Source organism: Populus alba, chromosome 17 (genome assembly GCF_005239225.2).
Source record: "Populus alba chromosome 17, ASM523922v2, whole genome shotgun sequence".
Lineage (NCBI taxonomy): Eukaryota > Viridiplantae > Streptophyta > Magnoliopsida > Malpighiales > Salicaceae > Populus > Populus alba.
Genome location: NC_133300.1, coordinates 7,755,615 through 7,772,425, shown reverse-complemented (window position 1 = coordinate 7,772,425; position 16,811 = coordinate 7,755,615). Strand labels below are relative to the sequence as shown.

The following is a 16,811-nucleotide window of genomic DNA, read 5'->3' as shown; positions in this document are numbered from 1 at the left end:
TGCCGGATTTGATCTTCTCCTTGCAAATGTGCAATCTATTTGCACAAAATATGAGATTGGCATATCACATATGAATGCTTCGTATAAAGAAGCTACAGGTCGTTCATGTCAACAATAAAGTTCAGTGACAGTTTACTAGCATTATCATTATGATATATTTAACTCAATAATAGATTTTTAGTTGGAAGAATTAAATTTTAGATTCAGTGATGGGATAGTGGAACTCCTTGTACTTAGCTCTACTTTAGAACTTAAGGACAACTTTAAATCATTTAAAACTGATGATATTTACAAGTTTGCTGAGAAATTTTATCCTAAAAATTTTAATGAACAAGAGACGTATTAAATGAGATCTCACCTAGAGCATTATTAGATTAATGTGATTCATCATGAGAGCTTTCAAAATATGTTTACCATTTTTGAATTATATCGAGGATTAGCTTAAACAAATAAGTCGCAACACTATTATTTGATTGACAGGTTGATTCGTCTTGTTTTGACTTTGTATATTTTCATTGCCACTACAAAGCGAGCATTTTCAGCTATGAAACAAGTTAAAATTATGCTTCATAACAAAATGAAAAAGGAGTTCTTAGCAAATTCTATGATAATTTACATTGAACGAGAGCTTGTTGAAGATATTGATTCGGATTCAATCATATATGAATTCTATTCTACAAAACATCGAAAAGGTGCAACTTTGATAGTATAATTTATTTTTATTTTTATTTTATTTTTAATTTTATGCACTTTAAATTATATATATATATATATATATATATAATATATATATATATATATATAGTGTGTGTTATGTATTTGAATTAAAACTTTATTGTTAACTTGACAAATTTATATATCCAAGTGAATAATTAATCTTAAAAAATAATTTATGTGTATTTATATCATAGCCCGGGACATGAAAAATTACTAGCTTCGCTTATGTCTGACATTATTGTTGCTATTGAATTTGGAGGAATTAGAGGGAGAGAAAAGTACCAGTAGATTCATCAAGCTCAAACTCCAAGAAAAACTTTGGTTTGAGTTACTGAATATAGCGAAATAATGCGTAAAGTTTTTCTGAATTCTGTCAATTCACCTCATTGAGTTTTTCATACAGAAAATTTATTGACTAGAAAATTCTGAATTCAATGAAACATTATGAAAAGACCGAAGATTTAAATCTCTTAGAACACCTTCAAATTTCTAGAGATAAAGGAAATGTGAAATGTAATTTGACAGGGGAAAGGATAATAAGTATGTGAAATAAACAAAACTTTTTCTAGTTAATATGAGATGGGCCATGAAATTTCTACTTGTTTTACACGTTAATCCTTTTTTATTGAATTTTTTTTTTTAATAAATTTTAATAAATTGATCATTAATTTGGACATAAAAGGTTGCAACTAACAATAAAAATTAAGGATGAAAATACAAAAATAAAATCTGTAGATTGTTGTAGCATTTTATTTAGGCCTTTTTGTATATTTTACTAGATTGTTGGCGCGCATTATGCTACAAATCAAATCAATTTAAAAAAAAAAACATAAAAAATATATTCAAATGTTGTTAATGTTTTTCTAGTAGAAAAATAAATAAATAAATTGTGTAAAGGTTGAACTGATGTCACCTATCAACTTGACAGTTCCAAATGCAACTTGGATGACTGATAAAAATATAGTTTCACTCAAACAAAATTCATGAAAATATTTTTTTAAAAAAAAATATTAAGACAACAATATATTGAATTAACTCATGTTAACCTTCTAAATACACGACCTGGATCATGAAATAATAACCCCATATAAAGTAAATTGAAACAAATTATAAATCTCAATTTCAAACAACCCAATATTAAAAGATAAAATTGAAAAAAATATATTTTTAAAAAATGACCTGAGTCGATCTAGAAAACCCACGATCCAGGTCATAAAACCAAGATAATCCTATAAAAAGTAAATTGAAACAAATTATGAGGTTTAATTTCCAATCAACCCAATGTTTAATAATTAAATTAAAAAAAAATAGAGATAAAAAAATGATTTTAGTAAACTTGGGTTAACTTGCCAAATTCATGACCCAAGTCATAAGAGTAGGGTAATCTGATAATATTAACATAACCTCATATAAAATAAACTAGGAAAAAAAAGGACTTGATTGAACCTGAGTTAATCTATCATATATGTGACATAGATCATTAGATTGAAATAACCCTATAGAAAAGCAAGTCAAAATAAATTATGAAGTTCAGTTCTCAATTAATCTATTGTTGAATGATGAAATTGAAAAAAAAAAACCATAATAAAAAGACTTGAGTTTACCCAAGTTAACTTATAAAATTTATGAACCAAGTCATGATACTAGGATATCCTCATAGAAAACAAACCAAAATAAATCATGAAGTCCAGTTCTTAATCAATCCAATGTTAAAAAATAAAATTGAAAGAAAATACCAATTAAAAAAGAAACGAATCGAGTCAGTTGAGTTAACTTGTCAAACTCACGACTCAAGCTATGAGACTAGAATAACTCTATAGAAAGTAAATTAAAACATATTATGGAGCTCAATTCTCAATCAATCCATTGTTGAAGGATAAAATTAAAAAAATTACCAATTAAAAAAAAAACTCAAGTCAATCGATTTAACCCTCCAAACCAATAACATGGATCATGAGGCTAGCATAAACTATAAAGAAAGCAAACCACAACAAATGATGAAGGTCAATCTTTAGTAGGGGTGAGCAAAAAAACCGAATAACCGAGAAAACCGAAAAAACCGAACCGAAAAAAAAAACCGAATTAACCGATTAGAAAACCACAAAAAAATTCCGGTTCGATTCAGTTTCGGTTTCTAAAGTTTGAAACCGATTAAACCGAACCGAACCGAACCGGTTCAACCAAGCCAGCACTTAAAAAAAAAAAAACAAGTATAAATAGCTTCTAACCCTAAACCTAAACCTAAACACTTTCTCACCCCTCAGCCGCCGCCCCCTTTCTGTCTCTCATCTCTCAAATGACAAATCTTCCATGCTTTCAAATCTTCACTTCTTTCTGCCTGGCCATATTAAAATGAAAATCAAGGCCTTTCATGAAGGAAGTCAGCCACTCATCTCATGGATTGGCTTTCTAACCATCGGCCCCCACGATTTTGTCTTCTTCTCTTTTAATTTCCAAATCTTCCATCTTGCAGGTTCATTAAAGTTGGCTTCATTAGGACTGCTGGAGTTTCTTCGTAAGCGAAGTTTCTTTGGGTAGTTTGATTTGTTGGCTTCTTGAAACGTAAAAGGCCTTGAGTTGGAGAGTTTCAAGGATATGTTTAAGGGTTTCAAGATCTTTCGATGGGGATTCAATCCCTTGCGTTGTGTTTGTTTAGTTTCAATCGGTTTGAACCGGTTTGGAAGGGAGAAAAACCGAACCGAACCGAAATTAATCGGTTTGAACCGGTTTTCGGTTCGGTTCGGTTCGGTTCAAAAACTAAAAAAAAAATCGGTTTGGTTGTTTATTTTGGTCCAAAACCGAACCGAACCGAAAATGCTCAGCCCTAATATTTAGTAAACCAAATGTTAAAGAATAACATTAGAGGGAAAATATGGATATAAAATAATTAAAAAAAAAAACAATTACATAAAATAGTATTTTATGAGTAGGCACATAGTAAAAAACACCATTTTTTTTGTTAATAATAATAATATAATTATAATTTATGTATAAAAGAATAATTCCACCAAAGTTATATCATATCTTACAATGTAAAAGTTGTTTTAATATTGTTTTTTCATTTTCCTTTTTTGTATTGAAAGCCAAACTATTATTGGAACAATTTCTATGTATTTTGACAAAAATTCTTCCTTTTTATCGAGTTTACACATTTGTATTAACATATTCACGTTAAACAATAATTTCGAAGTCTCATAAAGTTTTCAAAGATAACTAGTTAGTTATTTATGCATTGTTATGAAGAACTCTTATGTAATATCACCAAACCCAACTTAGCTCATTAGGTCAATATAGTGACTCATTGACCTAACCTTTAAACAAGGCAAGATTTTAATGTAAACTAGGTGAAACATGACCTCGTGTGACTCCAATGACCTGACAAGTGCACATACAACTCACTCGCTTCAACCAAAACCTAGTTCGTTTTTTTAAAAAGAAAAAAAAAAAAAATTATTGTTGATTTAATGTACCTTTGTTCTATTTCACACACCCAAATACACATGAAAATATTGTCTATAGATTGGAATTCATCATTGTTAATTATTCCAATTTATTTATCAACACAATCCCTTTACTCACTTCTATTATTCATTCACTACATTGAGATTTTTTGTTTGTTATTAGTTTAATAAATCATATTTTTTCTAGCAATTTATTTTCTAAAGCCCAATCTTTCCAAATAATATCAAGCACTGGGTAATTATTTTTGTTCACCTATGTCTAGGTATTATTCTTGCTTCCAAAAATCTAAACTATTTCGTTCATTGTATTAATTTCATTTACGGGGATCTAGTCCCATCTCTCAGTATCAGGTGTTAGTTCCTGTATTAGAAAAACTAACCCCTTATATCTTCAGCGATGTTTGTCCCATCACTGAAAAACTAATTTTTTCTCCTATTATCGAGCATTAGTCCCATTATCAGGAAATTAATTCCTTCACCTATTCTAAGCATTAATCTCATCATTAGAAAACTAATTCTGTCACTCATTACTAGGAATTAGTCCCATCATTTAGAAAGTGATTCCTTCCCCTGTTATTAGACATTAGTCCCATTATTGGGAAACTAATTCCTTCATCATAAACCACAATTTAAGTATTATATATCATAACATTTCCAACTTAATACAATGATAAACTAAGGAAGAAAATGACAAGGTGTATGACACCTACATGCTGCTCGAGTAGTATCTTTTTATTGCTACATAGCTCTCGTGACCTTTCCTGTATCAACAAGTATACTACATTATTCTTCCATTGTATACTCATTAAACATAATGTTATTTTAAGTTTACTTTAATCAATTTAACTCCCATTTTAGTTTAAATTCTTGTTTTACTCATATTTTCAACTTGTATTTAATATTCAATTTCACATTTTGTTACTATCATTTTGCATTCAACATATATTTCTCAAATACATAGTATGTATTCAATCCGAATTATTTTTTAGTTATTTTGATTCACTTAAACCTATTTTGCTATCTTTGCCTTCCCAAGAACTCAAAACTTTCATTTGATATTAATACATATTATGTCACTTTGGCCTCTCACACATTTATTTTAAAGCCCTAACATTTTCGTCAACAATTTTAATCTCTAACTTCTCACCAACAATTTCTAATGTTTAATATTTTATCAATAATGTTATATCTAACCTTTTATCAAACACTTTGGGATCACTAATTCAACTCATCAATTTCATAGGAATTTCACATACACATCCTCCTAAACATACCATCAAAAATTTATACATCAACACTCAACTTGAATGGTCATAATCCAAACCTAATTATACTAATCATAATCATATTATATATAATTAAAATTCAACACACCATACAATACCAAAACTACACAAATTCCAAAACTTCCCAAATTACATCAACATGGCCGACCACTCATGATTTAAAAATCCATGCTTGGTCTTAAATTCATCAATTGAACTACTACTAATATGACTTATAATACAAATTCCCCAAGAACTTATTCAATCCAACACATTACATCATTAAATTTTAAACATTTATAATCTCATATTTTCTATTTTTCCAAAACATGTCAATAACTTACACATCAATTTATAACATAGCAATTAACACAATTCTAGTACATGCAATTTGATCTCCTATTGGCCGACCATTAAACCCTTAGAAACACTATGACTTTTGTCATCATTTCTATCATATTTAACACCTAACACAACTTAATGTAACCCAATTTGATCAATTTATGGTCAATTTATATTTTCTCTAGAACTCCACTATGAACGCTAACACTAATTTCATAATTTCTACCTTAATTGTTATTCATTTAGTACAAGTTGTTAGATTAAGTTTAGAATTTCTTACCAAATGCTAATCTAGTCTTCAAATCTCAACCAATCAATTTTTTTTAGATACCCCTTAAAACCCCTTACTATAGTGACTATGCATTGATCTCCATTTGATTTCCTTCTCTTTTCAATCTTATTTAAGTATTTAAAAATGTGGCGGTGGGTGTTTCTCTTGATCACCCTTTAATTTTCTAAATTATTTTTTACTTTCTCTAAGAATATTTTTGAAGAAAAACTCAATATTTCTCCCCCTCTTTTGTTCTAGATGCTACTGGCCTTGATGAGAGAGAGAGAGATGAATTTTATATGTGTTTTCCTTCCTTATTTACACTTTAATCCCTCCTTTGTATATAATCCTAATTTATCCTAAAGTTTTTAATTTATTTTCTCCCTTTTATTTACTGCCACAACACCTTTTTTTTCCTTGACATTAAATTTCAATTTTTTTTAATTTTTATTTAACCCACTTTATCTTTATATTAAAATTTTAATATTTCAAGAAAAATTTAGTTGGGAGTTTACAAAGGTTCAGAGCCATAGAGATGGGCTTGTATGCTTAGCCTAGTGGAAAGAAAGTTCATGCGCCTAGCCCTGCCTACCCCCCCCACCTCCCATTTTTATGCATGGATAGGTGACAACACATGCCTTTTTATTTTTCTTTTAAAAAATAGACAACGTGCCATTTACTTGCCTATATTTTGAGCTTCATGGGGATAAACAAAAAATCAGGTTGAGGTTTTTTGGATTAAAAACATCATTTTTGAATCAAATTTAAACTAAAAACACATAGTTAAAACCTTATGAATCTTAATAGACTAATTTCTTGACTCAAAACAACTCTAAAATTGGTTAAAACCATAAAATTACATTAAAAAAAACCTTTCTCAACCCCACCTTCTTTTTTCCAGCAATTTGAAAGCTAAAAAACATCTCAATAATGCTTATCTTGTCAAGAGAAACATATTGAGACTAAATACTATTTTGTTAATGGAATCTAGCCAACCAACTACTTTCTATCTCCTATGATGTTTTTCAATGACTCTCTTTTCTCTCTCAAACTCATAAATTAAAATATAAATAAAAAAATTTTTTGGATCAAAACATAAAAGTTTAAAACTAAAAAGACTAAAAAAGAAAATAAAAAAAAAATATGCAGACAAGAGTTTTTAGAAAGATGTGATGAACAATGAAGGGAAAAAATCTTGTATTTTCTTCTCATTATCAATTTTGATCCTTTTATTTATTTATTTTGTAAGAAATGAAATCAAGTTATTTTTTTGTAAGATCAAGAATCAACCCAATAACCATGAAATATATTTTTAACACTGTAATAACTTTATAAAAAATAAATTTAAATACAATTATCAAGCTTAATACCTAGTTGGTGCAATGTGAAAGAGTAAATTTTATTTTTTGATGATCGGATTAAAAACTTAAAGGACAAAAAAAAAAGAGAGAAAAACAATGTATTTTATGAGTGAATGAGTGATACCTTTATTTAAACAAAAATCCTTCCGTTTTTATTGAGGTTAGAGCATCTCCAATGCAAAAGGCCAAATTGAGAAGCTAAATTGATAAAATGGCTTTTTGAATAGTAGAAATATAGCTTTTTTTATTATGTGCATTCCAATGGTAAAAAGCTATTTAAAAAAGCCATTTATATTTTAATATATTTCATGTTAAATTTATTTTTATATAATTATGTAACTAATATAGATATTTTATATATAATATAATTATGATGTTATTAATTATATAATTAATATTAGTAATTTATAAAAATAATATAAAATTTAATGAAATAATATTAAAGTTAAAAGATATAATTTAAAATTAAACTTAAAATTTATTTATATGAATATTTTTAATTTTCAGTTTTATATGTTACTGTTAAAAATTTAATTTTTTAAAAGTAAATTCAAATTCATGCTTTGAAAAAATAACCTCCACCATTTTTTTTTTTAAAAAAAACAAGTTTTTTCCTTCTTTTTAAAGAAAAAAATAAATACTATTGCCAACGGCTATAAAAATAGCCGTTGACAACGTTAACTTAAATTTACCTCTTCTACAGGAACCTGTAGAAATGCCTCTGTTTAAATTAAAAAGCCATTTTGGCTTTTTTGATGGCTGCTCCGTTGGAATAACTTAATAAAGATCCTAAAGGTAAAAATACATGTTTTTGAATTTAGCTCTCCATTTGCATCTCCGCATCTCCGGTTGGAGATGCTCTTACACATTTGTCTTGGTGCATTCACATTGAACTACTTTCTCAAAGCCTCCTTAAGTTTTCGAAGATAAGTGGACAAATCTCTAATCTCATAGTTAAAATAAATAATATATATCAAAACTTTTTGGTTGATTGTAGTTATGAAATATTATTTATTTTTGTAGAAAATATTTTTTTAAAAAATAGAAAACTAAAGAAAAAGTGTTACTACTTGAGAATAATTTGTTTTTTCTTGAAACGCCTGTTTGATCCTTTATTTTTGTTGAATGTTTTTAAAATTATTTAATGTAAAAATAAGGCTTTTGTTTCGTTTATTTAATGTCTCATGATCATTTAATTTAACATTTTCAATTTAAGTCAAACAATATAATTGCCTTTTATTAAAAAAAAAATATTTAATAAACATATTTCCTCAATTTGTCATTGGAAAAATCTATGAATTAGATGTGAGTAAACAAAACCATAAAACCAATTAAACCGAGAAAACCTAAAAAAAATCGAACCTTGAAAAAAATTCGATTAAACCAATTAAAATTTTAAAAAAACCAACTGGTTCGGTTTGATTTTAGTTTTATAAGCCTGAAATTAAAAAAAAATCGAACCGAACCAAAATCAAACAAAAAAAAATGAAAAAAACCAATTCAAACTAGAAAAAACCGAGCCAAATCAGTTTGAACTGATTTTTATTCTAAAAAATAAAATTAAATCTGATTAATTGAAACTGATTTTGATTTTTTTTATAAGACAATATTAATTTAATTATTATTTTAATAAAAATTAAACCAAATTAAAAATAATCACTCATCAGTAAATAAGAAAAGAAGGGATGAAAACAAGAAAACTATTTTCCAAATCATTTTCGTGGTTAAAGTTTTGTTATTGACCTATCAAAACATGCGCGTAGCAGCTTCTCGTAATTTTCAAGGAAAAACCGAGGGTAAAATGCTAAATTACTGGAACCCCACTCATTTCTGCATTACCCTACCCATGCTTGCTTACTTTTGTAGCCACTCGTTGATTTCGACTCCTCTCTTCTTTTAGAAACCCCAAATCGCTAACACAGAACTAAAACCCTAGCCAGCAGCTAAGCTATCACAATCATGGGAGATCTCGATCGGCCGGTCCCGAAGCTACCGATCCCGGGAAAGCGAAACATAATGATAACCAGTGCTTTGCCTTATGTCAATAACGTCCCTCATCTCGGCAACATTATCGGCTGTAAGTAATTTTGGATTTTGTGCTGTTTGATTAAGGAACTCATTTGGTTTTTCTGATTCCGGTTCCGCTTTGGCTGTTAGGCGTGCTGAGTGCTGACGTGTTTGCTAGATACTGTCGTCTCCGAGGATATAATGCGATTTATATTTGTGGAACTGACGAGTACGGAACTGCGACTGAGACTAAAGCCATGGAGGAGAATTCTACCCCTAAACAAATTTGTGACAAGTAATTTTCTTCTTTTTTATTTTTTTATGTATTAGCTGAGTTTTTTTTTTTATTATTATTATTATAGTGAGTTTCAATTTGGTCGTGGATTTCTAGGTATCACGCGATTCATAGGGAGGTTTATAAATGGTTTAATATAAGTTTTGATGAATTTGGGCGGACGTCGAGTCCGCAGCAAACTGAAGTTTGTCAAGCAATTTTTAAGAAATTGTTAGATAATAACTGGCTTTCAGAGAATACAATGAAACAGGTATGGTCTTATGAGTGACGGCTTATTTCACTTGTATGTTCGTTTGTGTTATTTTGTGCGATGGTACCATGTCTAAATTTGAGCTATGTTTTGTTATTTGGGTGGTTAAATTGATTAATGTTGTAACTATTATCTTTATACAGCTGTACTGTGATAAATGTGAAAGATTCTTGGCTGATCGGCTTGTGGAAGGTACTTGTCCTACAGAAGGATGTAATTATGACTCTGCACGAGGAGATCAGTGTGAAAATTGTGGAAAGCTTTTGAATCCAACCGAGTTAATAAATCCCAGGTGCAAGGTGAGAGATTGGTTCTTTCTCTTGCTTTTCTTTCTTTCCTGTGTTTTTAGCAAAACCATTGTATAGAATTCTATCTATATGTTACTTTCTGTTAGTTTTTGGATATCTTGGGCTGAAATGCATTGCATAACGTAGTGTTAGGGCAAATATCTAAAAGGCCATATCACGCCGTATCCTTTTGGTATTGGAAAAAGGACAAGGACCTTCTGATATTGGGATAACATAACTGCTGCTCAGTAATCTTACATCTGAGTCGACTCTGGTATTCAATGAAGGAATTTTCTAGGCTGAAATGTGGAGTTGGTTAATACTCCAGTGCCTCCTTCACAGTTGAACATGTTACACAACCCTCACTAGTTACCACCATTTCCCCCCTGAGTGAATTCCTAAATAAGAAGTAGCAAATAAGGGATCACAAAAGTTTGTGCCTCTTCCACACATGTAGCAATAATATTGCTAGACTCTGGTGATTTCATGTGGTATTTATAAATATATTTTGATCTGATATGTGAACAGCAATGTAAGAATACACCAAGAATCCGTGATACGAACCACTTGTTTCTTGAGCTTCCTCAGCTGAAGGATAAATTAGTAAGCTATATCGAGAGTATGTCAGTAGCTGGATCTTGGAGCCAAAATGCCATTCAAACAACGAATGCATGGCTTAAAGAAGGACTAAAACCACGATGCATTACTAGGGATCTGAAGTGGGGTGTTCCAGTTCCACTTGATGAATTTAAGGACAAGGTTAGAAATCTTGCTTAGTATCACTTTCCATTTTATCCCATTCAAATTCTGTCAAAGATGTGGTTTTTATTTTTTTTTCAAACCATGCTGAAATTTCTGTTGCTGGCATTTCTTTCTTCTTTTTGTCATGACTAATATGCACATAAACATGGTGTAGATTTTTATGATGTAACTTCATATTGTGTTATTGGTAGGTGTTTTATGTTTGGTTTGATGCTCCTATTGGATATGTATCCATTACTTCTTGCTACACTCCTGATTGGGAGAAGTGGTGGAAGAATCCTGATAATGTGGAGCTGTATCAGTTTATGGGAAAAGACAATGTACCATTCCACACTGTAAGTGTACTATCCTTCAGAATTATTGATCTGCAGATGGAAGTTATTATTATTTTTAAATTTGCGTTCTAATCTCGTGTGATTTTTCATTTGTAAAATTTGTGTAATGAGATTTACTTTTTTATTAGAAACTTCCTATGTCTTGGTGATTTTGGGTTCATTTGATGTGATTGGTTATATTTTCTCTCTTTTTTGTTTGGGTTTACTTGATATCTGATGGGCACATCTGCAATCTCAGAACTTTCCATTTATTTCTGTACTTCAATGTTTCTTTTTGGTTCGTAATTGTACTTTTATGTTGAGCAAGAAAATTGCTCTCATATGCATGGTTTCCTTGCAGTAATGCTGTAAAGTTTCACTTCTTCAAATGCCTATGCATTTCTTATTTCAGGTGATGTTTCCATCAACACTTATTGGAACTGGTGAAAATTGGACCATGATGAAGACTATAAGTGTAACTGAATACTTAAATTATGAAGCAGGTTTGTCAACCATGTTTCATTGACATAATTTAGCCAATATGCAATACTTGGTGAATTTTCATGCATTCAAATGAAAACTCATAGGATAATCATCCTTTACTAAGATGCTGCCTTTTGCTTTTGACCATCTTGAGTTTTCTAAGTTAATTTAGTTGGGTAATGCAGGGAAGTTTTCCAAGAGTAAGGGTGTAGGAGTGTTTGGAAATGATGCTAAGGATACAAATATTCCTGTAGAAGTTTGGAGATATTATCTGCTAACCAATAGGCCTGAGGTAATCCTCATGTTGCCAACAATGCTTTCATTCTTCAGTTGAATATTTCATCATGCAATAATAAAATGCTAATTTTGATGTGTTTGTCTTAATTAGGTGTCTGACACACTATTTACATGGTCTGATTTGCAAGCAAAACTTAACAGCGAGCTGCTGAATAATTTGGGCAACTTTATTAATCGAGTTCTGAGCTTTCTTGCTAAACCTCCAGGTAGATCAGCTTTGTGAAATTCCATATGTAGGTTTCTTACTACTTTGTTGTTCAGTTAAATTTAAGTCTTGATGAATGCATCAGAGTGACAATTTTATGTTGGTGGAAGAGATGAATTGTAGAATTCTTTTGCCACTAGGAGGATTATTTATTTGTGTGATTTTAATTATCAATATTGGTACATCTTATCATTTGAGTTTTGAAAGCTTTTCCATCCCTTTGTCATACCTTTAAGAATTGGCCTTTTTCTCTCTTAAAGAACCATCTCCTCATGATAATTGATATACTTGGACCACCATCGAGAAGTTGTGTGTTTTTCCTTCATTTTCTTTTGAAAGTCTTTGAAAAAAAAAAAAAGAGCAGGATAGTTTATGGAATTTGTGTGAGGGCCATTTCTCCATCTAAGATGCTTAATACCCTTCTGGACTCAGTTTTTCTAGAAGCATGCAAGCCAAAATAGGATTGGGAACACAAGTTAGTCCTAAACAGATCCTCTAGGCTCTTGAGGGATCATAAATTCTTGTAGTGGTTTTTGTATTTTACTACCCGCCATTCACATTTGATTCATTTTTCTGGTGTAACAAGTCTCTGGCATGGTATCCTGAGATCATAGTGACAGGCTATTTTGATCTACAGGTTTGGGATATGGTTCTATCATTCCAGATGCTCCAGGTGCCGACTCCCATCCCTTGACAAAGAAATTGGCTGGAGAAGTTGGTAAATATGTAGAGCAGTACCTGGAAGCCATGGAGAAGGTATCGGCCAATGATTGTTTCACAGGATAGTTACATGTGACTAGCACCATTCTGACATCCATGTTTGAAATTTATAGGTTAAGTTAAAGCAAGGATTGAAAACTGCAATGAGCATTTCTAGTGAGGGGAATGCCTATTTGCAAGTAAGCCTGGAATGCTTATGATATTTTGGATTCAAAAGCTTTAGGTGTGTTTTATTATGTCTCTGCTGTTTGGAGATGGCCATGAATTGATTTCTATTCTACGTCCTTGTAGGAAAGCCAATTTTGGAAGCTTTACAAGGAAGACCAACCTTCTTGTTCCATAGTTATAAAGACTTCATTGGGTCTAGTATATCTTCTTGCATGTTTATTGGAACCTTTCATACCATCTTTCTCTGTTGAGGTGACTTGGCTACCTTATTTGTTTTTTAGCAGCACTCATGTGAATTTCTTTCATTGTTTTCATGTGCTGAGATGTTTTTTTTTTCCTTTATTTTTTAAATTGGATATAAGGTCTTCAAGCAGCTTAATTTGCCTCTTGAACAAGCTTCACTTTGTGATGAGAAAGGCGATATGGATAGGGCAAAAAGACCTTGGGATATCCTACCTGCTGGGCACAAGATTGGGACTCCAGAGCCCTTGTTCAAGGAACTGGTATAATATGTTATGCCACCTATAGTTACCTGTGTTCATGTCTGAGTGTGGTTTTGATTTTGCAGGGGTTTGCATGTGGTTGCTTGTGCTTTGATGTTGATGGGAATAGGGGTGAAAGATGAAGCATGATGCTAACTTTTTTTTGTGCTTGCTACTAATTTAAGTAATTTCATTTCCGTACAGAAAGATGAAGAAGTGGAGGACTACAGGAGGAGATTTGCTGGAAGTCAGGCTGATAGACTTGAGCGGGATGAAGCTGAAAAGGCAGCCAAGCTTGCCGAGCAACTGAAGAAAAAAGCTTCAGGTTGTATTTTGCTTGCAGCCTTGTGCTCACCTGATTAGTTCTGATGGTTGGTAATTTGAACCAAGTCATATATGGTGGTAAAAAAAATAAAATTCTTAATAACTTGATTGTTTGCACCTGCCTGCAATCTCTCACAAGTGGCATCCATTAAGAATAATTGTTGGAAAGTTTGTTTCCTTATTTTTTACCTAAATTGATGTAACAGTTGGTGGCGGGAAGAAGCAACAGGCCAAAAAACCTGCTTCTGAAGCCAAATCAAAGGGCAGTGTTGAACGAGAAATCTCCATCACAAGACTTGATATCCGTGTTGGCTTAATTAAGAAAGTTCAGAAGCATCCTGATGCTGATTCGTTGTATGTGGAAGAAATCGATTTGGGTGAAGGAGATTGTAGAACGGTTGTTAGTGGACTTGTCAAATATATACCTCTTGAGGAGATGCAGGTATATGTCTCTGCTACCGAAGATCCTAATAATTTGATGCACCTTTTATGTTTTTAGTTTACGCCACCCAGTCTGCTAGGCTGCTCATAACGCTGATCATTTGGCAGGATCGTAAGGTCTGCGTCCTTTGCAACCTAAAGCCAGCATCCATGAGGGGCATTAAGTCGCAGGCTATGGTTCTTGCTGCTTCCAATAGTGACCACACAAAGGTAAGTAAACTGATCTCTACCTTTTCATTTGTCTTTGCATCTTTTGTACATTTGTCTGAGGTCATATTTCCAAGTGTGAAGTCATCCAACCTTACTAATGGATATGTAATATGAGCTATGGCACCTATGACAAAAAAGCAGCCCTTGCTTCTAATTGCAGAAATGTTTTTTTAATTGCTGGTCTAATTTTACCTATGCTGGTGGTATGGTAGGTTGAATTGGTTGATCCACCCCCCTCCGCTGTTGTTGGAGAGAGAGTTACATTTCAAGGGTTTGAAGGTGAACCTGATGATGTCCTAAACCCTAAGAAGAAGGTCTGGGAGACACTACAGGTGGATCTGCAAACTAACAGTGACCTGGTAGCCTGCTACAAAGATATTCCATTAACCACATCTGCTGGTGTGTGCAAGGTCGCGTCCATTAGTTGTGGTTCCATTAGGTAGACAGGCAGGTCAGTTTTTGACAGTAGAAAAATCATAAGGTTCCAGTTTTGACTCATTGCTTCTGTTATTGTTTATTGTGACACCCACATTGGGTATAAAAATGACTTAGCTTCATAATGAACTGCGAAAAAATGCTGTCGGAGTATGTAAGGTATTTCATGTTTTTGTTTATTTGATACTTTATTTTGTTTGGCAGTTTAATGCTACCTATTGGTTATTGAACTAGAAAAACAAAATAATTGGAGATCAGGTGACCGGATGGGAATCATGGGGTGCTCAGAAACTGAAGTACCCAGGCGGGCACCCATCGGGTTCTTGATGACAACATTAGACAGTATCAGTTACAAGAGCAGATTTGATAGCTAATAAATAGATTCAAACATTAATTATAAGCACAAGGTAGTGTTTGGATTTAGATGGGACATGACAAATAACTGTCATGTTTTATGTTTGGTATACTCTGACGATAATGACATCCTTGTCTTGTCTATAATGATTTCTGATTGGTAAAAAACATGCATTATTAACAAACATGCATCTGTTAGGTGTCCCTGCTGATGCTTAATTGATCGAGATCATGCTTAAGAGCATTCTTTCCTCTCACCATCTCCCTGAGCTCCTCTTCCAGAACTGTACAGCATTCTTGCGAGCGAGAAACATTAGCTGTAAGTGGAGGAACGATCAGCCGGAGAAGTGGAGAACCAGCCAGAGGTGCTGCCTACTGAAGAATCGAAGCTTCCATGGCTACTCCCAACTAAGCTCTTTTACCCGGAAGGCTTGTTAGATGCAGAAAAAACTTATTCGACCTCATTCCAAAATCTCGAACAATGATCAAACAGATCCAAGTTAAAAAACATAGAACCCACACATTCTGCAATACGATTTTATCCAAAGGCAGATATAAAATCTGCATTCTTTCATACTTGCAGCTGTTTAGATTAAGCATGTGATAATTGAACATATCATGGCATGCAAGCTTACAAAACAAAACATGCATCTTTGTGTCCCTGAAATAGAACCTGAGCTCTAGAATAGAGGGAAAAAAGAGAGCAAAAAGGTAAGAAGACAAGAGGCAAAACAAACTAAGAAAACTATAGAGAAGGCAAAAGAGCTGATCAAAAAATGGTATAAAACATTTCCCCTTCAACCCTTGTTTATATTAATTTTTGGAACCAAAATTGATCAAGCAGCTGCTTTGCTTTAATTACTCATTGTAAAAAAAAATATACCCAACAATTTTGTATTAAAAACTAGGTGTTCTCCATTTGAAAAAACAGGATGAAAAAGGCAAACTATCCAAACTTTTTATTATGGTCTTAATATAAATAAATAGATGGATAAAAAATATTTTTTATATAGACTAAAGAAATGTTTTATAATAAATCCAAATTTAAATCCAAGATAAGTTTCTTAGTAAAAAAACATGTGGCTTACGCGAAGCTTTCGCATATGGGTTAAACTCATACTAATTATATTATACAGTACAAGATCAATGTTTTATTGTTTGTTTTTTTTTATTATTTGTTCATCAAGACATAAGCTACAATGGATTGAAGCAATATAATGATGTGGTTGTTCTTGTCAAAGAAAACTGTATAAACTACAAAAAAATCTTTTTTTATATATGGAATAGAGAGTTTTGGATTTTACAAAAACACATCAATTTAAAGTTATTTGATATTAATTTCTCATTAAACCATAATTTA

General features: G+C 31.7%; 1 protein-coding gene across 4 annotated transcripts; it reads left to right on the top strand.

Moving 5' to 3' along the window:
* The first annotated feature begins 9,258 nt into the window (after positions 1-9,258).
* On the top strand, positions 9,259-16,213 carry LOC118048693 (probable methionine--tRNA ligase). Of its 4 annotated transcripts, none has more exons than XM_073405943.1 (18): positions 9,259-9,494; positions 9,575-9,719; positions 9,816-9,969; positions 10,113-10,268; positions 10,785-11,015; positions 11,210-11,353; positions 11,745-11,835; positions 12,001-12,107; positions 12,204-12,318; positions 12,955-13,073; positions 13,151-13,216; positions 13,329-13,457; positions 13,568-13,708; positions 13,892-14,012; positions 14,218-14,453; positions 14,561-14,662; positions 14,875-15,109; positions 15,651-16,213. In XM_073405943.1, exons 1-17 carry the CDS (start codon positions 9,377-9,379, stop codon positions 15,103-15,105), a joined length of 2,406 nt encoding a protein of 801 aa, XP_073262044.1. In that variant the 5' UTR covers positions 9,259-9,376; the 3' UTR covers positions 15,106-15,109; positions 15,651-16,213. The 4 variants fall into 4 exon arrangements, with proteins under 4 accessions (XP_073262044.1, XP_073262043.1, XP_073262042.1 ...); XM_073405942.1 differs by lacking the exon at positions 15,651-16,213 and adding an exon at positions 15,302-15,598; XM_073405941.1 differs by lacking the exon at positions 15,651-16,213 and adding an exon at positions 15,302-15,598 and having other exon boundaries at positions 14,875-15,113.
* The last annotated feature ends 598 nt before the right edge of the window (positions 16,214-16,811 follow it).

Coding starts and splice junctions, on each gene's coding strand:
- LOC118048693 (XM_073405943.1), top strand. CDS start 9,377: ATGGGAGATCTCGATCGGCCGGTCCCGAAGCTACCGATCCCGGGAAAG. Junction 14,454..14,560: donor TACCTCTTGAGGAGATGCAG/GTATATGTCTCT, acceptor ATCATTTGGCAG/GATCGTAAGGTCTGCGTCCT. Junction 14,663..14,874: donor CCAATAGTGACCACACAAAG/GTAAGTAAACTG, acceptor GTGGTATGGTAG/GTTGAATTGGTTGATCCACC.